This window comes from Athene noctua, chromosome 1, assembly GCF_965140245.1.
Source record: "Athene noctua chromosome 1, bAthNoc1.hap1.1, whole genome shotgun sequence".
Classification (NCBI taxonomy): Eukaryota; Metazoa; Chordata; class Aves; order Strigiformes; family Strigidae; genus Athene; species Athene noctua.
Genome location: NC_134037.1, coordinates 120,793,268 through 120,816,049, shown reverse-complemented (window position 1 = coordinate 120,816,049; position 22,782 = coordinate 120,793,268). Strand labels below are relative to the sequence as shown.

Genomic DNA, 22,782 nt, shown 5'->3' with positions numbered 1-22,782 from the left:
GGACAGGAGGAGGAAACCTTTTCACCGTGGTCACCACAGTGCTTATATCTACGTAGCTACCTTTTCAAAGACTAATCAGTCTTAAAGTAGACTTATAAACGTTTCAAACTTACCCCTAAAGTTAATATTTAACTTTTCAATCCTATTTCTGGTATCTTTGCACCACTTCTCACTTCCTGAAAGGGATATATGGAAGTATTTCAGCTACAGCTTTGCTGCTCTTTGTTCCTGAGCTATCAACTTCCCCCGGCAGCCTTCACCAGAAAGACCTTTTGAGCGCTTGCTACGGTGACCAGACGCCTGTGGCGAACTACCGAACCGCGCCAAAACCGCGGAGAACGACGGCCGCCACCTTCCCCCTACCTACCCGCCCGTCCGGCCGCGCCCGCCGAGAGGAGAGGGGCGGAGGGAAGGGAAGGGAAGGGAAGGGCCGCCTACCTCGGGGTAGCCGCTCCTCCCTTCGCCGGCCAGTCTCTCAGACGCCAGGTGGAGGCGAAGGCGGCGGGCGGTGAGGGACGGCGCTGCCATCGGAGACCGCAAGTGAGGGAGCGAGGGCGGGAAGGGCGGTTGGGCACGGGCGGAGCGGGAACGTGTGGGCCCCCCCTCACGGCGCGGTGCGCCCTGCCCGTAGGGACCCGCGGAGGGGCTGGAGGAGGCATGCCGGGCAGCCACATTATTTTTATTTTATTTTACCTTTTTTTTTTTTTGGTATTGTTTTTAATTATTAATTTTGAGCGCTTGTAAGAACAGCGGTTTGACCCGATCCCTGTCCCCTGTGGGGAGCCTACTCCCCAGGGTCGCTCCAGCGGCGGTCGCCCGGCACATCCTCAGAGGCCTGTTCTGCCCTCGAGCTGCACCTCTTTTACCCCTTGTCCCTCCTCGCACTTATTGCCTGAAACATGCCGGGGCACCACTTATCTTAAAAATACACAGGGAAACACCATCGTCTGGTTTTCCCCGCCTTGACCTTAAAATGCGCCTTTTCCTGCTCTAGTATGAGTAACACCCTCCTGTATTTCCACACAAAGGTTGAAGTTTGGGGCTGTAAGGGCTAAAATTTGTGGAGAGCTCAATCTGTAGAGGAGTTGCTGCTTTTTTTATAGCTGTGTTGGCTAAAATGCTCTGTAGAAATACTGACTAGAGTCAACAGTAGCCTGAAGACACGTTTCTGGCCTTTTTGATCTCCCTGTGCCAGGCCATACAGCTGCAACCCAGGAGGAGCCCAGGAATTTGGCGCGTTCCCGCAGCAGATCCAGTCCTGACCTGAAGGTTTTAAGCCATGGAGCTTGCACAGCCAGCCCTGGCAGTTTGGCTTTGCCTGGGTTTTAATACGCAATAGTTGTCCTTGTTGCTTAGCTCGTCCCTTTCTCGAGACTAGGCTTTGTTTGTGCTGCGTACTCTTACAGATTTACTAGTGTTTGTGTTTTCTTATCATCAAACTGAAACCTCCTGGTTTGAAGAGGAAGTGGAGACGAGAGCAGCTTTAGGGAATGATGGAGTGCCAGGATTAGCTGCACTGAGGCCATGGTTTTTGCAAGCCAGCGAGAATGAAAGGAAGAGTTTCGCCCATCCCTTGGGCTGCTCATTTTCACCCGTGTCAGCACAAGTGTTTGTATGCAGAATTAGATTGGGAAGCTAAACCAAATTTAAAAAGGAGGAAAAAAAAAAATCCAGATCAGCTCCCAGATGTTTTTGCTGGCACAAGAGGGCAGATGAGACTGCTTCTTTTCTGTAACAATACTGGTTTATAGTGGACTCTACGTAGGCAAAAGCATAGTTCCTCTGCCAGATTTCATACCTGTGCTCCTGAAATGAAATCCCATAGTTCTCATGCTTGGGCCAGCTGTAGATTTCTTTCTTTTTAAAAGCTGTTATTGATGCTTAGGAGCATGACTGGTGGCATTTTGCCTTTTCTAAAGTCAGGATTCCTGTTTTGCAACGATAACTCTTCTCTACACCTTGCACTGCCTGTGTGCGGAAAGCCTCATCTGCCCGGGAGACCATCTCAGGAGCAGTGTCTTGGACGTTTTGCCTTCAGGATCTCCACCGGGTACACCGTGGTCTAACACATACCTAAGCTAGGAAATCCACGGAGCACACAGCAGCACAAATTCAAAATTCAAGCTCTATCCCGGAGGCGGGACAGCCATAGTGGTTTCCAGTATCCAACACAATGTCTTTATTTACCAAGGCAAAACAAGCAAACTTCTTGGATAAGTATCAACCCTTGTTGGTTTAGTAACTGTTTGGTGAAAAGGTGTAGGCTGGCACATCCAAGAACCTAATTAACAGTACCATTTGTTCCTGTAAAGCAGCCTCTTGGAGTATAAATTCCTGTTCCTGTACATTAGCCTTTTGGAGTCATACAATTATGAAGTTGTAGTTTTCTGAGTTAAGGCTGTCTATAAGTCCTCATGATGTTGGAATTTCAGGGCAGACACCCAGCACTGTTCTAGTGAAACTCCTTGGTAATGTGATTTTCCCCTGAAAGGCTGGTTTTGAGCGGGACAGATTGTTTCATTTATATTGTCATTCATTTAGGGGGGAATCAATCTAATCTTTAACAGATACATTTGCATTGACTTACCTTTGGAATCACTTTTTCTTATTAGCAGAATTTGTCATTACCACCACATTGCGATTATTTCTTTGATATCAAATTTTGTATCAGGAGGGTTGACACCAGGCATCGCCTAAGCCCAAAGATGTTTAGGGAACCAAGCCTACAACTTTAGTATTCTGAGAAGAGATTTTAAAAGAGCTGCACTGGAACAGTTAGATGACTTTGATTTATGTTGTACTCCATAATACAAATACTGCATGATATGTAATTTAACAAAATATCAAAAGTCTTCCTGTTGAAATTCTTCAACCATAAGGTGTTAAGAAACATGAATACCTGAAAGTCTGAGGAAGATTAAGTTGTAACAGGCTGGCTGTTTGGGTGCAAGAGCCTCCTTTGACTCTGGAAGGAAACCTCAGAATGAACATTGAACTGGGCTCTGCCCTGGGGTAGTATCGTTTGGCACTAAAACCCACTTTTATTATCTAGTCGGTAACATAAAGCTTTGTTATTATAAATCAGGTAAATAGGTGAACTTCAATTTTCACCCTGTTTCTAGGCATGCTATATTTAACCTTTAGCTTAATTTTACAGTAGCATGACCTAAGCTAGTCTGATCTTGTCCTGCAGTTGGACCTAGAAAAGGCCATTCCTTCTCTCCTCACCTCTGACAGCTGTCCTTGATTTTTCTGGGTTTGACCTAACTTTTAGGCTACAGGTTTTAAGTTACTGAATACTTCTTTTTAAAAAGGTCCACAAAAGCCTGTTGATGTTGTTACATCCCCTCTAGCCTCCTTAGTAAACAACTCCTAGTTTTTTATGTTAGAAGCAGTCTGTGTGTGGCACCTTTACCAGAGTCTCTTTGACTTGGGTTCTCGGGTATTGCTGGAAGTCTGCAATAAATGAAATTCATCCACTTCACTCCTAAGCTTCAGCTGCAAAGGCTTGTTTCGTAGGGTTCAGTCTGACAGGGCACTGAGTGCTAATCTGGTGTCTTCTCTCACTGGTTAAATACCACAAATCCTTCCTGTGGCATCAGTCACCTTGTACCTACAAGCTCTTTCTTTAGTAATGAGCAGAACTCTGCTGATGATAACCAAAGCTTCTGCTTTGAGCATCTTGTCTAGTTTGACTTGGCATGATTACTGTTTACCTGTCCTGGCAGGAGCCTGGTGGGATCTCAGACAATTCACCCTGCTGACACAGGATACGTGCCTCCATCTCTGTGCAAGCAAGCAGGCAGCAGAAACTGCAGTTACATGCCTGGATACTGCTGGCAGAGAGCTATTAAAGTTAGTTGTCTTCCCTCACATCTACCCAAATAGGTAAAACTACTCTCTGGTTTTGGTTCCATGGGACAAAGCTGGCAGGACTGCAAGTGTAAATTTTCACTTGCAGTGAAAATTACAGCTGTAAGTGTACAAGTCAATGAAATTCCTTTGTTCACTGGACAGATTGCCAGAAGAGATCCCACCCACAACTGCCGGCTGTCCAGTGGCCAGACTGGCAGATTAGCACGGTATAGTGGGGGGTAAAACTGCGCTATCTCTACCCATCTGGAGATGCTTGGGGGAGGGATCAGAATAAAGACAAAAACCTCACATGCCTATCTTGCAAAAGTAATCACAAGAGCAGAGTGTAGTTCAGAGGTAACAAGATAACACAGCTAAAGTTCCAGCCAGGGCCACTGTGAAGTCTTGGCAGCATGGAAGTATTTTGAGACTATGGAGAAATGCATTTGTTTCAGAGAATGGAGGGAAAATATCCTTGTTTGTTTGTTTGTTTTGTTTTTGTAGAGCTTACATAGACCTTTCCAAAATGATTTCATCAAGTGAATATGGGTCTCACTCCTGGGAGCTCGTGGTGACAGTTGATCATCAGCATGAAGAGGTACAAAAGGAATTTTTACTACGGGTCACAGGGGACCTTCATATTGGAGGAGTGATGCTGAAATTAGTAGAACAAATCAGTGAGTAAAGACCTGTTTAATTTACACAGTGTTATTAAAATAATACATGCAGGTTTACTTCTGCCAAAAGAGGCTCCTGTGCATTTTGAAATGGCATGGCCTCACTTCTTTGTAACAGTACACTGAGCATGTAGGTGCTGCAGACTCAGGGGTTTTATGTGGCCAGAACCCCTCCCTGTCTGTGACTAAAGCCCCAGTGCTATCACAAACAAAACTCTACTTTGTTTTTGTCTTCCAGTTAGACAAATATAATTGGACTCCTTGAAACTTTTTCACATAGTTTGACTTCAGACAAACAAGAAGAGAAAAACTGAACTTTAACAAAACCCTTCAGCAAAATAACATGCAGAAATTTAAAATCGGCAACAATAATTTCAAAGTTCTTACTGCCAAGTGAAAGGTCTGGTTTTCAGACATGAGTTTTGAAGGAAACCAAAGGGAGATGCACGAGCTATTCTTTCCTAAAGGGTCACATTCAGTAGAAGGAGATTTTTACACAAACACCCTTTGTGATGGAAAAGTTCTACTTGGAGATAGTGATTTTATCAAGAAATCTCTTTTCTAACATTAAAGCAGACAGCAAATCTGTGATACATTCTTACCAACTTCTCTGCATAGTTACATACACAATTCAGCCACAATTCTCTTTCCTTATGCATGTGCTGCTCATGTCAGTTTAAGGTTTTGACACCTTTCAGGCCAGGATTGCTTATCACTTGAGAGTAATTAGAGAATAGCCCCTGTTCTCCCCCTCCAAAACTCTTGAAAAAAGTCTTATATGTGTTCTTGATTCAGCAAGCCTTACTTCATCTGTGTATTTTCTAAGTACAAAATACACAAGCATTTTTTACTTAAGCAAAACACAGTCAAGTCCCTATTAGTGCAACAAGACAGTCAATTCTTGGCAGGCCAGTCTTTGAGAAGTTTTTGTAGGCAACCCTGGTCAGTCCCACCAGCCTGCCCTCCTGCATAAGCTAATAAAAGATTTAACTGTGCCATATCACATCATGCCCATTCTACCTCCCTTACAAGTTTCTACTTCTCATAAGTTTCTACATTCTGTACGGTAGAGGTCACCGTATTTGTTAGAGAGCTTGTTAATTTTTTCCTGATTGTCACAGGGCTCATTCCCAAAATAGTAATTCTTCTCCTTGATTATTCAAAGAATGTTGCCACTGTAAAGTTGTCCTAAGTGGGCTACACTTGGATGAACATCCTTGTCAGTCTACAGAGAAGACCTGAGAAAAGCCCTTAGCTGTGTGTCACCAGAGCTTCAAGGGATCACTGCTCTTCTTAACACGATAGAGATAAGCTGTTCAGGGGCGCTTCCCAGGAGATTATGGAAGAACTTGAGCCCGTCTGGGTGTACACAAGGTTTTGTGGGAGCATTTTCAAGTTCCAAAGTGGGTACCCTTGTTATTAGTCTGTATCCCAGCACAATCCAAGCAGCATTGGAGCATGTGTAGCACCAGGTTCAGGAGATGCACTTTCCCTGTGGCTATCTGCAAGATGAAGGCCGTGCCACAGTCATCACCAAGGTTACCTCTTCAGGGAGAACAAACTTAGGTCCCAGTGACTGCCACAAGTATTCAGCAAACAGGGTCTAGGTCTCAGGAACTATAGTTGCTGCTTTAATGTAAATAAATTCTCCCATTTGCAGAGCACTGTTTCCAAACCAAGTTTGTTGTACACTTGCTCCGTAGTTTATTAATAACCAGTTTGTATTTTCCTAGAAATGTCACAAGATTGGTCAGACTATGCTCTTTGGTGGGAGCAAAAAAAATGTTGGCTTCTGAAAACCCACTGGACACTGGATAAATGCGGGGTGCAGGCAGATGCTAAGCTGTTCTTTACCACTCAGCACAAAATGCTGCGGCTTCGCTTGCCAAACATGAAGACTGTGAGATTGAAAGTCAGCTTCTCTTCTATGGTATTCAAAGCTGTCAGTGACATCTGCAAAATTCTGAGTAAGTAAAGCTAAATCCCCTCTGGCAACTAAGTTGGAACATTTTGTTAGGTGACTTTGTTTTGATGTGAAGTCCTTACTCGCAAAAATGTTTAGCTCAAGGAGAAATACTATAGACTTGACCTGAGATCAAAAGACAGATTTTTTTGTTTTTTAGTATCCAGTGCACATTGATAGTTCTCAATCTTTGTGATAACTGATGCAAACAGTGTCAGAAATGTGTCCCATGAGCTTCAGGAGTACTGGATAGTCAAAGTCCTGTTGATGGTTTTGTAGGGATCTTTTGTCCTCCATGAGCGGGACTCAGCCCTGCTTATTCTATGTCATTGACTAAAAGCTCAAGCTTATCAATCTCCCACAGCCTTCACCATTTTACAGGTGTCAACTGATTTAACAACTATTTTCACTAGCATTAATGATACTCAACTTGGCCTGTTGGTTATATATATTCACTTCAGAAGGAGCATGTTTTAAACGTTCAAACCTTTTGTATGCTCAGACCTCTTCAGGTCAGGGCATATCAAACTACGCACAGAAGCCCATGAATGTGTTGCAGCACTGAGTCCCAATTCTCTACTCTTTCCAACAATGAAGCTCCCCCAAATAGATGAGGTTTTGGAGCATGCCAGACCTGTGTGCCTGTGAGCAATAGGAATAAGTCAAGTCTGCAAACAGTCTTCAGAATCCCTTTGTTTTAGGGTAAAACGGGGATTAAAATCCTCATTTTAATTTAGATCTTCAAAGCTTAGCTCATTTAACACATTCATCTTCAGAAGGAATTTACTACCTCATATTGATGACAGTGCAGCTTTCAATCGCATCGTGTAGCAGTGGATTGTGAAAGGTATAGTATATCTTTATTATACTTATCAGCCATGATAAGGTGATGCAATAATTGTTCAACTGACATTTGGCCAAATTAAATATTTCTACTCACATTTTTCTTCCAGATTGAGCCAGTACAGGAGTCTCTTAACTTTTCTCATGAGTGAATACTGTCAAAAATGTCTTTGCTTACCCCAGGATAAGTGTTTTTCAGAAATGGAAGTGTCAGGTTTGGAACTGGCAATACACCTCTGAATCAGTAGTGTGTTAGGGAATAGTGTATAGACAAGACAGAATCTTGTATGTGAAATACAGGGAATAAATAAAGACACAAACTGCAAATACAGTGGTTCCATTTCTGCTCTTCCTTGTTTGTAAGTCAGCCACTTCACTGAGGTTATTATGCACAAAGGTGATTGCAGAGCCATTAGGGAGAAAGAGTTTTTCCCTGGTGTTCTAAAAGGCAGTTCTGCTTCCTACAAAAGCCCTGTCAAAATTCACTCTCACAGCCCAGAGTCTTTGGCCTTGTTATTGAATTACTGGATTTTCCACGGACACTGCTTTCAACCTGCTAAAAATAAAATTTAGATTGCAACATGGTACTTTCCTGAATGCTATGACCAACCATGGGCTTTTTTTGGATTTAATTTGCTAAGTTTCAAATGTTTCATCTTGCTTCACTTCCCAAATTGCCATTGTAGATATCAGACGGTCAGAAGAACTCTCTTTGTTGAAGCAGTCAGAAGACACACTCAAAAAGAAAAAGAAAAAAGACAAGAACAGCAAAGAACCAGTTACAGAAGATATTTTAAACCTGTGCAACTCTCCAGTGAGTTCTGGATTATCAGGTAATGAAAAATCAGTATGATTTTATTCTTCTGACTGAAAGTCAAAAAGAGGAAGAAATTCTTTGTTACACAATTAAAACCAGGGAGACCAGTTTAATGTAGAATGGTAGTCAGAGAGACACAGTGGGCCTGAAATTAGTGCTTCAAGAAGCTGCTGAAATCTCCAATATATCCATATTTTTCGGTTGTCTTTTTAAATGTTTCCCTTTCTGTTGATACGAGAAAGGCCATACCAGAAAACAGGTGATCAGCCGTGGCCCTGCACACAAGATGTGCTGCTGCTCTTAGAAAATGTGAGGGGAAACAAGAAATAAAAGCTTTTTTCCCTGCAAGGGAAACGAGAAATAAAAGCTTGAAAGTAATGTGTTTCCTACCTCCGACACAACTGAGATATCTCACAGAACAGGAAAGAGCACTTCTGTCCCTGAAAGGATGAGGCCTGCTGTAAACAGCAGAGATAGGAGACTGTCATGATAGGAAAGGGTTATTTTTTTACGATGGAAAGTGGTAGTCTACCTCAGTCTGAAGGCAGTTTTCCCTGGAATCATACATTACTCTCTTAACCTGCAGGAAGTCCAGGTTTATACAGTAAAACCATGACACCCCTTTATGATCCCATCAGTGGGACACCAGCCTCTTCTACAATTACTTGGTTCAGCGACAGTCCCTTGACTGAGCAGAACTGCAGCATCCTGGCCTTCAGTCATCCCAACTGTTCTCCAGAAATGTTGGCAGAGATGTACCAGCCTCGGACTTTAGGTGACAAAGCCAAACTCAATGCAGGGTAAGATGCCTCTCTTGAAGATCTTTCTAACCTGGCTTAACAAGGCTTAGCATTAATCCAGCTTTTTAAGTGTAAAGCAGAATTTGAAAACAAACCCCTGATACATGGCTATATTGATACTTAAAAACATGATTTGATGTAGGCTTGGTTTCAGAAATACTTCTTGATCTTTTTTCCTTATTCAACGTTCTTGGTTAGGCAGTTTTGTGTTAAAGTGATGAATGATGTAATTGTGCAGGCTTTGGACTAAATTCTTTTGTTAGAGGAAGCTAAATCCAGTTTAGCACTGTGGGCACAGCTAAAGGGTTAGTTTGGATAGCAGACTCTAAAGGCTTTAAACGGACAGTGGAAATACACATGCGGATAAATTCAATAAAGCTCTGATGCATTACAAATATGCGACTGACTGAATTATGCACGAGCAAACATTGCTTGTTGTACACCTCGGAAGAATACAAAGCACTGAGGGTTTAGTGGTGCAAGTGTTTGAGAGGACTGTCTCTAGCATTAAAATAAAGATTGTCATTTTTAGATCTGTGGAGCATTTAACAGTGACTTGGGTATTTTCACTGGATTTCACTGGAGGATAGGAGTAGCTAGAATTACAAAACAGAAAACACTGAAATGAAAAGTGGGAGTTCTGAATATTTACAGGCATGCTTTTGCCCTGGCTTAAATGAATCCCATTTCTGGAGATCAAGAAGAATCTCACTGGCATAGGTCACCCTGCAACTAGTTGCTGCTCAGTTTCTGGCATCTACTCCTGATGTTTTGAATAGTGCTGGAGAAAAAAATAGGAAGTCTGTAGGTACTGTGTTTATACGTGAAAGCTGGAAATCCATGTGAACGTTCCACCTTCTCGAGTTATGTCAATTTTCCCCAGACTTGCAGGAATTAGAGCTGTTTGTTCCCACTTTTGTTTCACAATTACATTGGAGCTCTGCAGGTGTGATAGTTTTTCCTGTATAGATGAATCTGTGGGTTGTTTTCTTCCGCAGCTGGCTAGATTCATCTCGATCACTAATGGAACAAGGCATTCTGGAGGACGATCAACTTCTTTTACGCTTTAAATATTACACTTTCTTTGATTTGAATCCAAAAGTAAGAGCTTTGTTTTTATTGCTATTCATTGTTTGCCTGCTTTCATGTCAAGGAGCTATAGCACAAGGGGACTGAATTTTAACTAGGATTTGTTACAGGCCCGTCAGGGATCAAATTCAACTTTTTCCCCTCAGCTAAGGCTGCACTTTTCCCCTCTGGACACTGAATCACAGTTCCTCACCTGAAATAAGATCTTAAGTATAAAGACAAGATCTAAAGAGCACCAGAAACAGTATCCATATTTCCAGAGGGGCTGCTTTACTTTCTGCCTCTCTTTTAACAAGAAAAATTAAGGGGATGTCCTAAATGATGGAGGGGTATAAGCCTTATTTTTGAAAATGGACAAAAATGACATGTATGTTCCACTGCCCTTCACTGAATATTCAAGTTTTCTGGGCTGAAGCTCTCAGGCACTTAAACTTGTTTCAGTGTGACTGGGTGATTAAATACCTTTGGAAAGTTCAGCAAAGTGTTTTAAGCCTCATTTGAAAACAAGACTTAAGTCTTCAAAAATCACTTAAATGCTTTTCTCAAGTTGCTTCTCGTTTGCCTTTATTTCCACAAAAAGTCAGTCACGGTGGTTGTGTTAAGCCAGTGTTTTTACAGCTTGGATATACATTTTGTAAAAATTAAAGCACAATCACTGACTACTGTAATTCAACAAGAGTTCAAATGTGAATTTTAGAAGATTTGGCCTTCACGTTATTTTCTGTAAGTTCTGTAAAACTCTTTCATTTCAGGCAGAAACAGATAAACAGAAGGGCACTTTCTAGTTCAGGTGGCATGTTTTGGGGTGAAATGCCATCCCCACTAAAATTCAAGTATGTGTCTCAACTTCAGCAGCCCAAACATTTCCCTTCTTTGCCCCAGCCAGCCATTGAGCCATAGGATGAAATAACCCAAAACTGCTTCAGGCAACTGAATAACTCACCACTACTGGGAGGGGTCACTCGCCAAGGTTTACCCTCCTGTCACCTCCCTTTCACCAGCTCTGGGCCTTGAATATTTCTGTGAGTCACTTCAGCTTACAAACCAAGTAGATAATAAGAAATTAAAGCGGTTCACAGCAGGATCTGACGAACATCAAGCCAGTGCAAAGATAGAAACAGCCAAGAGCAGAAGAAGGGAAGTGAGGAATAAGAGTTTCTGTCTTTTGGCAGTAGAAAGCTGTTGAATGTCACATTCATATCAGCCATGTCACGTTATTTTCACTCTCGTAGTGTGGTTTCACATTTCGATTAAGCTAGTCCAAGGCCTCCTACCACAAAAGAGGATGTCTTAATCTCCTCTTCTGCTTTGGCCAAGGACTCCTGATTAATGTTTTGTTGGATCAGCGAGCCACCGTGACCCTATGCACAATCACATGAGCTAGTACAAGTGAAGGACAGGAACATACAGCAGGGCAGAGGTGGCAGGAGGAAGGAAACAACCTTTATGCCTTTAGCCTAATGTTAGATCAGCTGCAGGTGATCATGAATATTTATCTTGATGGTCATTAATGACCAATGTTGTTCTTTTTTGCTACAGTATGATGCAGTGCGAATAAACCAAATATATGAACAAGCCCGTTGGGCCATCCTGTTAGAAGAAATCGACTGCACAGAGGAAGAAATGCTGATCTTTGCTGCACTACAGGCACGTACTTGATCCAAGTTGCAAAACCTGTTTTCTCAAGAGGCAGGCACAAGCTAGGACAAGACTAGGATAGAGCCCAGGCTGATAGCTCTGCTTGGATTGGGGGTCTGTTATTTGAGTGAGAAACAATAAGTAGCATCCATCAACTAAACCAAATAAATTCAGTAGCAGCACACCATTATTCAAACTGACACATACTGTTATGGAACCATTGACTAACATGATCTAAACCAAACCATACCCAGGATGTAACTTTGATACCAGTCTGTTCTGAAGGGGATTACTGTGAAGTGTTGCTTCCCATACCAGCTACCATCCTCTCACATATGCTTCCTGAAAATTTCTCTAAAACACAAATTCATACATTCACAAGAGACTGAAAAAAATCTATAGCACAATGTGAAGAGAGGGTTGCGGTGGAGCACGTAGAAATTTAACATGACCTAGCATGGCTTAATCCCTGACTGTAGGTAATAAGGTACAAATATTTATTAATAATAAATTCCTTCCTTTTAAAATGTAAATGGAGCTGCCAAAAAATTCACAGCCTGCCACTGCAGAAAACCGCGGCACCTTGCTGCCAAGTTTCCACCTGGTATGGATGGCACTTAGAGCTGACAGCACCGGGGATGCAAATGTGAGCACTGAGTCAGCCTCACAGAACAGGGACGATTATACAGCGAAGTAATACAGACACTAGCAGTTAAAATAGGAAACTGTTCTCAGTAATTGCACTGGGATCACAGTGGACATACCTGGTTCCATGCTGCAGAACTTTACACAGTTGTCCAAGACCCAGAAGACCAAATGGCCTGTTTTCATATGCTGTGATTGTGTGTTGCCAAGTGATGTACTGACTATTTGATACCGACGTTCTGTTTTAGTATCATGTAAGCAAGTTATCGTTATCATCAGAGGCACAAGATTTCACCTGTGAATCGGAAGTAGATGAAGTAGAAGCTGCACTTTCTAATCTGGAAGTGACACTGGAAGGTGGAAACGCAAGTAACATTTTGGTATGTCCTTTCAGATCCTAGAATTGCTTTCACTGTGTCAAATGCATTGACTCTGATGAGCCTACCTGGTTCCTAAGTTTTTAAGAGTTAACAGACGATTACAAAGTGTGTTGTACTAAAATTACTCTTAATTATTCCTGATAGGAGGACATCACAGACATCCCGAAACTTGCTGATAATCTCAGGCTAGTTAGGTGAGTTATTAAAACTAATAATAAAACCGACAAACCAAAAAGCTTAACCATACAAGAAATCTCTTTGCATTCTAATCTAACAGTAGATCCTACAGTTAGAAATTAACAAATATACCAGATAGGTCTAACTAGCCTAATATCATCCTCTTCAAATCTTTCTCTCGCTCTTTCTGAGCAAGATTCTCAGCAAATCTTTCTAGCTCTTGGGGTGCTGGGGTAGCCGTACTATGCTCATTAAAAGACCAGGCTCTTTACATTTCCTAGGGCTCAGCAATCATAATCTCTAAACAAAAGAGTCTACAGTTTTGTTTTCAATCACATTTTACTGGGTTTTGCCAATGAAAAACTAGAAAAAAAACCTTCTAGCTCACCCTGAGGAGAACTTCTGAAAGCAACCCTGGTGATGTATTTTTTTTAAACAAAAGAAACAAATTATCCCTTTCTAACCAAACATGGTGTCTATTTCTTTCTAATATCAAAACGAGTTTCTGTGATCCCACTGCAATATCTTGATTCATGGGTTATTTAAATGCCTGCAGTGACCTCATGTCTGTAATGCCTTTTCTCACAAAACAGTCTTTGTGTTTTAGAAAGATAAAGTTTTCTATTGCACAAATAATTATCAGATTCATTCTGTTGACAACTCATATTTCTAGCCGGTGAAGTGAAAACTGCACCTGAAAATTTTCAACTGTTGCTGTTAACTGTTAAGAATTGTTATTTTTTTTTTTCCAATTAGGAATTTTGACAGTCAAATTATTAAGGTGGCTTAAGATGAAAGGAATCTAAACCTTTTAAGTTCCTTCAGTTACTCACCTCTAACAATGGATTGTTTATTTTTCCCCAGCAGTGGAGCTGTTTGCTTTTAAAAGCATTCAGTGGTTATTTTTCATCATGAAAAATTTCCTATGTACATGACAAATCACTTACTAAACCTAAAACATTGTAGAAACTAGGTAAGGTGTAAAACATTTATTTAAAGGAACAACAACGTTTTGTTACTATAATTCTTTGCCTAATTGTAAACCTAAACGCAAAGATCTGCATGGCATACTGCTTACTCTGTTCATATAGTGAACTTTTATTCACATTTATTCACAATATGCACCACATTAGCATACCTGTAAATACTTCTTTCAGGTGGGTGACAATATTGTGGAGAATTACAATGTTTTTTTCAAAAACAACAACAGCAAAAAGCTTTCAAAAAAGTTTTCAGCAACTTTTTTTTTCCAGAAAAATAATTTTGTGAGTCTAAAAAAATTACAGTCCCTTATTTTTGAAGAGTGTCACAGTATTGGAAAATTAAAAGCCAGAATATTTGGCAGCTTTGAAAATCCAAGTTATTTTTTTATTCTAAACATAAAAATCACCATTTTATAGAAAGAATTCTCAACTAGGATTTCAAGAAAGGCTCTGGAGAAGGCAAGAGTGGGTATCATAAATCACTGGTTTGCAGCTAGCTGTATCCTCTTTGTACCATCATCTTAGGTTTAAAGGGATGTAGTAAAAAGACTGGAATTTATGTTTTTTTTCTTTTTCCTTCTTTTTAACTTCATTGTTGAGCTTTGTAACTGGTTGTGAATTATTTCTCTACTGAAATAGTGCTAATATCTGTAGTTTTCTCTCCTGAAATATACTGAACCTGGGATTTTCTTTCCCTGCCTCCCCCCGAGCCCTGTGGCTTTGTTAGTGTGTTCTTAGTAGAATTAATTATGATTTTTATCTCTTGCTGGAGAGACGTGGAGCTGGCACAACGGTTGTGTTTGACCATTACTATCTATCAGTTCATTCTCAATTCCAAAGTAGGTATTTTTAAATTTACTCTATGAAAGAAATCGGTTTGCATTAGCAAAGTATTGAAATTAAGTAAAATAATTTAGATACAGTCCTCATTTTTATACATGTGTGAGGAGCTGGAGTAACACTGCCCTAGTGGAAGGAGATGGTTTAAACTACTACCCTTTCTTGGACTGCTATGGAACCTCTACAAACTTAGTGAAGGAGTAGAATTTTTTTCTGTTAGATATCCAGATAAAGCCAAAAAGGTGGTCTCTACTTCCTTACAATTTAATGAGTACAAGTTAGTTTTGTGGGTGTAAATCTTGTAGATAAGCAGCTATGAAAAACTGAAGCTAATTCTAGTGCACGTGAACAAACTAGTGGGTTACATGAGCATTACTGAGTTCATGTGAAAAGCAGAACTAGTTTGTTAGAAGGGAATGGCTTTGATTAGGAACTGAAGTAAGTAAAAAACAAGCACATAGAAGAGAAAGAAGGAAACCTGAGAAAAATCATAGATGGGATTCAGCTAGAATCTGGAGTAAAAATCACATCCATACCTGGGATAACTTGGGTGCAGCGTTGGTTCCAGGTGTTTGCCACCCCCCTCATTGACACAAGTAGGAGTAACTCAACTGAAGCCACATGTATGACCTCAAAGCAATTTGTAATATTTGTGACAAACAGTATTTACTGGTTTATTTACAGTATTACATTTATTACAAACAGTAATACTTGTGAGTGACTTAGTGATTAGTATATTTCACAATAAACAAATGTGATTTATTTTTTTTTTTTCTTTTAGGCCCAGAAAGCTGTCACTCAAAGCTATCAAGCCATATTGGTTTGTCTTTAAAGACACTTCAGTATCTTATTTTAAAAACAAGGAATCTGCACAGGGAGAACCTATTGAGAAGGTAAACCTAAAAGGTAGGACTTTTCTTTTCCTTTCCTTTTTCAGTTGCATTCATGAACTGAATAAATCAAGAAATCCTTGCAAGACTCAGGAAGGCAAGCGCAGTAGCATTTAGTCTTAGAACTTTTTCAGTTACTGAGACTCCTAAGCAATCTGCAGAAGAGGCCTAAGCAAAAAGGATTCAGTAGCTTAGCCCAAACCAAGATTATCTGGACCTGGCTTGTACAATGCCATGTATCGCTGAATTCACTTTGTGTCAGATAGAGAATGTGATCTGTGTAACGCTTTTATTTCCAAATATTTTCACTCTCTGTTCAATGGTGGTAATAACCTCTGTCCTGGGCAAACACACACTGGTAGCTACAAGGGGATCATGGATGACGCAGTGGAGAAGAATGCTGTAGGTTGCACCTATATACACTGCTGTGGAGGGACAGCTCCAAGACCACCTCTGGGCCTTGTTTGGTTCATGCTTGGGGACTTCAACGGCTCCAGCCAGCTTCTCCTGCAGGAGAGACCCTGGGTGCACCCACAGCAAGCACCAGCACCATATAAAGCCTCCACCTACATCTGCTCCTGCAGGGCCATCATTTGTTCAGCATCAGGGAGCCAGGATTCAGCCTAGAAGAAATTTTTAGAATAGAAAGAAGATTGACCCCTGTGAGCAAATGGCTCTGCATACCAGTCTGCATATCCTCAGTAATAAATCCTCAGATAAAGGCCTGGTAAAACCAGCAGGGGTGGCTGGAACTGCACCAAGTAGCCCACAGCCTTGGCGGCCCATTTTAAGTGTTGAGCATTTCCTAAGATCAGGCTGAGGTTTTGAGAGCACTTGCATCCTTTTTCTTCCAGACTAACGAACATGCTCTTTGAGCTCAGAGCATTCATCACCCTGGCAAGCCAGACCTAGCAGTGAACTAGAACAGAAACCTTTCATTAGGCCTAAGCTTCGAAAGTCTTGGCTCTTGATCTCAAAGGAAAACAACCATTAAGTACCGTTCTTTAGTATTAATCAGTACTTAGTTAGTGATGTAGTAATTAAACAAATTCATTGCTTTCTGGTTCTCTGTGATCTAGGATGTGAGATTGTACCAGATGTAAATGTTGCAGCGAAGAAGTTTGGAATCAAATTACTAATTCCTGTTGCTGATGGCATGAACGAAGTATATTTAAGATGTGATAACGTGAGTAATAAAACAAGGGAAAGTTCATATTCTGGGTTTCTTGGCAGATTGTCTAGAAGACCCATTGCCCTGTTCTAGCATTTGTATAGAAAATTAAGGATGCTGCAGAGAGTTTATTATCTACATGCTTAGTAAAATTTAAGAATGATATGGTGGTCTAACAAATACTTAATGGTTGAGGAGACAGAAGGACAATAATTCTGTGTTTATGGTCAGTTTCCCAGTAAAGCTGCTGAGAAGAAAAAAGAGCAAACTATCAAAGAAGTAAAAAGAGTTTACAATATTTTGTTCCAGTGTTTTCAGAGGACTGAAGTTTGGGTTTTATTCCCTTCTTAATTAGAACTCTCCCCATTCAGGTGAAGGTAGGATGATAAGGATCTTCCGTTAGTTTCCCATATCAGTTTATTTCATTTGTATTTAAATGTATCAATCCATATGATGCAAAAACGTTCATTAGGTGGAAAATAGCCATGCAATAAAATTTCCAAGAGGTTCTATTGCAAAGTACTTGATTTCTTTGAAAATGTAAAACCTAACTATTCTGCAAAGGCAGTCCTGTAGGTGGAACTAGCCCAATCAGGGAAGAACAACAGTACCAGGGTAACTACACATCCACCCAAATTCAGCAGAATAACTCCAGAGTGGTTTTATCACACAGTGCATGAGTAGTAGCCATCTTCCTAAATGTTTTGTCCAAAAATACCAAACAATTGTCTTTGTTGCAGGAGACTCAATATGCTCGGTGGATGGCTGCTTGCGTTTTAGCCTCAAAAGGCAAAACGATGGCCGATAGCTCTTATCATCCTGAGGTCCACAAGATCCTTTCATTTCTAAAGATGAAGAACTGGACTATGTCTCCCCAGGCTGTCTCTGATCCAGAAAGCATAGATATGAAACCAGAATGCTTTGTCTCGCTACGTTATACCAAAAAATACAAGTCCAGGCAGGTACGAGCATGGCTTGATGGTTGGGCATGGGTGATTCCAGTGAGAGGGTGAGGCTGGATCGAAGCAGCATTTGGAAACCATGCGGTAGAATCATCTTGCAATACTCATTTGTCCCTTTGCAAGAGGCCTTTTCTTTAAACTGAACACAGGGACAGGTCTCTTAGCACTTCTCCCAAGTACTCCTCCTACATCCACATTGCCTCCTGAGTCACGCAGCATGTTCTCCTCCCTATAACACTGTCCCCAAAAGTCTCTTCAGAGTAAGAAAGGAAGGTTTTTAAGGGCAGGAAGTTACTGTCTGCATCTTAAACAAGTGTCTTCCTGTCCTCTTGGCCTGGGTGCCTCTCCTTCCTCTCCACCTAATTCCTTGTTCGCTGCTTTGGCTGAAAAAGAATTCAGCCTACTGGTGCTCATGCAAGTCTCCAGAGCAGTGTTCTGGAGCACAGCACAAACCCAGACCTGACACCTTGCTGTGCTGCTCTGCCCCTGCAGCTCAGGATCTGTCCCCAAGGGCTCTCTGCAGTACAGCTGCATGAGCAGTGACGACTAAGCATCTGAACGTGGCATCAGAACTAATGAGGTTTGATTTAGTGAAAGCAAGGGTATTTTTGTTCTCCAGTTAACTGAAACCTTTCTCTTTTCCTGTGTTTCCCAGTTGGCTGCTCGTATTCTGGAAGCCCACCAAAATGTCTCCCAGATGACCCTGGTGGAGGCCAAGCTGCGTTTTATTCAAGCATGGCAGTCCCTCCCCGAGTTTGGCTTATCCTACTACATTGTCAGGTAATCACAGCATTACAGCCATGTCAGGCTGCCATCACATGTTCACACTCAGTGATTTGCAGAAAGTTCTTTGACTCCCTGTCCTGGAAACATTCTCTACTTTTTCCCCCACGGACCTTTTTGAATTCTTGTAACTTCCATACTGCTGGTTTTTTTCCACAGCAGTAGCACTCAGTAGCTTCACTCCTGGAGTGAGACTCTCCGTTATGTTTGCCTTCACACAGACCTGTTGGGTTTTGCCTGAAGTAACATACCCCTAGGATTAAACTTTTATTGACATAAACTCACTAAGACGTAAAAAATGTGTCTCTCATTGGTGTTCGCAGGTTTGCAATAGATTTGTTCACCCCAACTCTCGCTCACTGGATTGATTAGATGATGACTTGGATCTTGGATGATATTTTATAATAAATTTTATGATAAATTGGATAAGATTTTTACTGAGCATAATTTAGCATTTCACTAAGAAAACAAAACACAATCCCTTTTTAGGTGACTCTGGAAGAGCAGACAGCACAAGGAAGGTCCTGTTGTGTTCACAGCAGTTTCCCTGGACACCTACCTTGAGTATGCGTGGTGGCCTGCATTGTTTCTCGACAAAACGTGAAAGTACTGACACAACTATACTTGGAGGCATCTTCCTTAATTTGTGCTTAACGCAAGCTCTTCCAGGGCTATTTAGGAATCCTCTGTGATATAAATTGAAGCAGCTGGGAACCATTTTCTGGCACAGAGTCCGGCTGGCACAGAACAGCCCACATCTGTACTCTGAAACTCCCTGACTTCCCAAAACCCAGTAGCTTCACGTGAACTACCAGATCATTTTGATCCTTGGATGTTCCAGCTCCTTATGCCGTACCTGGGAATCATTTGAGAGAGAGCTGCTTGGTTGCAGCCAGAATTCTGCCTGGGACTCTTCTAGCAATTGAACCAAACAGGAATTCAGTGCCCAGGAATGTTCCCTGTCACTATTTAATTTACTAACCTAGGTACAGATGTTTTGTCCCATCTGTCACCGTTAATTCCATTAAACAGACCAACCCACCCAACACCTAAAGTGCATTTTGTAGCATAAGCAAAACACCTTGTGGTGAATTTCTGCAAACTGCAGGGCAATTTCTCAGTAAGTAAGGCACAAACTGTGGTCCAGGTCACATTCTTTTGCTAAGGACCAGCTTCATCTAATGAGAGAAGGTTCAGAAATAGGATCAAAGATACTGAAATTATTAACAGCAGACAGATTAGATTTCTTCCAGTTTTCAGCATGAAGCTAGAGGAAGAGAAGGAAAATTCCTTCACCAGAGTAATTTTTTCCTAGCTATTCCTAACTCAGAAATTGTCCCCCAAAAGTTGTGATGCTTTTCTATTTGTTTTTCTTCTCTAGTCAGAAGAAAGTTGAAATGTTAAAATGTCTCAATATTTCTGTAATGTGACTTATACTCAGAAACATGCATATATTGCTAACAGTTGTTTTGATGTTAGTGGTGATACCTAATAAATCTATTTTGATATGCTTACATAATTTAGGTGAATATAACTAGAAGAACATGTTTCAACATCAGTGAAATGAAGCAAGGAAAATTATCATTGACATTTTCCCAGTAAAAATATAATCAATTTCATACGTTTCGGCAGAACAATAATTTTTTGGCAGAAAACGATGAATTGGAAAGATTTCAGCCAGATCTGCCTGCCTGATCATTTTCCATCATATACCAGGGTTCACCAGCCCACATTTTTGCTTTGTAACAAATACTGTTCTAACAAAGGGTCCAAGATCTTCTCAAACCCAGGCCATTGTGGCTTTTCCCATGTTTTCTGCACTTTCAGAGGAGGGCATGTGTGTGTTTCTCTAGACAGAAATCATTGCAAATCAGATCTGCTCAAAGGTTTGTGGGGGGTTTTTTTCAGGTTTAAAGGAAGCAAAAAGGATGATGTGCTTGGAGTGTCCTATAACAGGCTGATACGAATAGATATAGCCACAGGAGATCCTATCACAACATGGAGGTTCTCCAGCATGAAGCAGTGGAATGTGAACTGGGAAATACGCCAGGTAAAACTGAAACAGCTCTCTGCATTCAGTCATTACATTTCAGACACTGGAAGATGCTTTCAGAAAATCTTTTTAAACCTCAGAGTGAAAAGATTTTGAATGTGTTGTGACATGTCATTAAATAAGCTGTCTAAAATTTTCCTTAATGGAGTCTGTAGTCAAAATTCAGAAACTAAAAGCTATCTGCTTTAAAAGGTTCCTACCAAGCTTATTCTGTGTAAGTTGTCCTTGATTTTGATGGGGTGAAATAAAGAGACTCAAAGGTAAGTTCCAACCCATTATGTTTACTGCTCTGTCACCGTAAAAATGTCATTTTAACCCTCTGTGTGGTCTAGCTCGTGCATCATCCTCCTCCAAGGTGTGGTGATTCAGTCTTTATTACAGACTGATGATAGAGGAACCTGGTTTGTCTTTCAAATCCCACACAGGGATTACAAGGCCAGGGTGCAAGCTCCTCTGTGTCAGTACGTGGTCCTGAGGAAGAAGCTCCGCTGGGTGATGTATACCGGGGTGCTTCTGACCTTGATGTTGCCCAGCAGTCCACTGGAGAGTTTGTGTTTGAAAGCTTGGAGCCAGCTCTGTAACCTTTAGACTCCTGGGGTAAAACTAGTGTGACCTGATGGAAATTCAAGCAGCCTGGAAGCTCTTCCTGCTTACACAGTGTCACAGCCATCTGCAGGAACCAGGAGAGATCAGATACAATCCCTAATACTCTCCTGCCTGTGCCTGTGCCAGAGCCTTTAATTCTGGGTAAAGTTGTTGGATTCGCTTTAAATCCCTCCCCCAAAAAAAGGCAGAATCCACAGTTACAAATTATCCCCAGTTTGGTGAGGTTTAGAACTTGACAGTAGCTGGAAATCAAAACCTGGACCCTACAAGCAGATTTAAGGTCAGCACATAACAGTGAACAGTATTAAACATTATTGGTTAAGTGTAGGACGAGTCAGGAGTGCCATTCCTGCTCTTCTCAGTGTTCACTTTATACATCATTAGAAAAAAAACTAGTTAAAAGCATGGGTTTGTTGCCTGCCTCAACAAGCAAAAAAATTGTGACCACAAGAGGGCCCTGCCATAGCAGAAAATTGCGAAGCAACCAGCTGAACACCCTCAACATCCAGCAGAGCCAGAAATCTTGGTTAGCAGAGACAGGTACTATCACAGTACTTGTGGTCCAGCTGTGCTTCACACTTGCTCTTTTTTTCCCAGATGCAGCTTATCTCTGTTCATAATTTTGCCATATATATTTTCTTTAGGTTGCAATCGAGTTTGATCAGAATGTCTCTATCGCTTTCACATGTCTGAGCGCAGACTGCAAAATCATCCATGAGTATATTGGGGGCTACATCTTCTTGTCAACCCGCTCCAAAGACCAGAATGAAACACTGGACGAAGATCTGTTCCATAAATTAACTGGAGGTCAGGAATGAGATGAAGTAAATTCTCTTCCTTCTGCCTGCTTCTCCCCACAGCTAGGAAGACCAGAGATTAAACAAAAGTATCTCTGATTGTTAACTGCTGACTAATAAATCTTGTATACGTCAATCCATTTTGTAATCTGGACTATTTACAGGTTTTGTTAAATATTGAAGCCAAGGTCACTGGATGCTGTATGGCAACTCCATCATCAACACTAAGAAAATTAAATCATCTTTGTTTTCCTTTTGTAGAGCTAGAAGTTTTAAATAGTGTCTAGCCACTGGGCATTTTTTAATTTAATATTTTTAATTGCAATGCTCTGTTTAAGCATCCAGAACAAGTATCATGAGGATATTGTACAGCAAATTGTCTTCTGTTACAGCCATGCAACTTCCACTGTTAAACTGGCCATTGTTAAAAATGGCCAGCATTTAACAGAACTAAAGCTGAATAAATACACATTTTAAAGATACGTTACTTGTCTTAACACTTGCACTGAGAACAGAAAACATTCCACTGGTGTTCCAAAGCCCTGCAGACTGAGCTTTCACAACCCAAGTAGCACTTACACAATTGTTCAAAAATGTAGCACCCGTGCCTACCGTCATCCATTTACGTAGCTCCCCTAAAGCCAGGGAAGCTACCAGACATCTACAACAAAGCGTTAATCTTGGCAAAACTGGGTTCAAAACGTTGATCTTTTGAGGAACTTTGTTAAAGCATTTTTTAGGTGTTATTTAAAATTTTAAAAAGGCCTCTGAGTGTAGGCCATTCTATTTTCTGTCCTTATTACTGTTTCACTG

The 22,782-nt window shown here is 41.1% G+C and overlaps 1 protein-coding gene across 3 annotated transcripts; it reads left to right on the top strand.

Annotated features, from left to right (window-relative positions):
- Positions 1-492: 492 nt before the first annotated feature.
- Positions 493-22,361, top strand: FERMT1 (FERM domain containing kindlin 1). Of its 3 annotated transcripts, none has more exons than XM_074926980.1 (15): positions 493-540; positions 4,360-4,532; positions 6,266-6,499; positions 8,025-8,171; positions 8,742-8,955; positions 9,954-10,056; positions 11,584-11,691; positions 12,576-12,707; positions 12,852-12,901; positions 15,489-15,613; positions 16,677-16,783; positions 17,509-17,730; positions 18,386-18,510; positions 20,422-20,563; positions 21,817-22,361. In XM_074926980.1, exons 2-15 carry the CDS (start codon positions 4,382-4,384, stop codon positions 21,988-21,990), a joined length of 2,034 nt encoding a protein of 677 aa, XP_074783081.1. In that variant the 5' UTR covers positions 493-540; positions 4,360-4,381; the 3' UTR covers positions 21,991-22,361. The 3 variants fall into 3 exon arrangements, with proteins under 3 accessions (XP_074783081.1, XP_074783099.1, XP_074783089.1); XM_074926998.1 differs by having other exon boundaries at positions 528-540; positions 4,360-4,453; XM_074926988.1 differs by lacking the exon at positions 493-540 and adding an exon at positions 3,749-3,855.
- The last annotated feature ends 421 nt before the right edge of the window (positions 22,362-22,782 follow it).

Coding starts and splice junctions, on each gene's coding strand:
- FERMT1 (XM_074926980.1), top strand. CDS start 4,382: ATGATTTCATCAAGTGAATATGGGTCTCACTCCTGGGAGCTCGTGGTG. Junction 4,533..6,265: donor GAAATTAGTAGAACAAATCA/GTGAGTAAAGAC, acceptor GTATTTTCCTAG/AAATGTCACAAGATTGGTCA. Junction 12,902..15,488: donor GATAATCTCAGGCTAGTTAG/GTGAGTTATTAA, acceptor TTTTTCTTTTAG/GCCCAGAAAGCTGTCACTCA.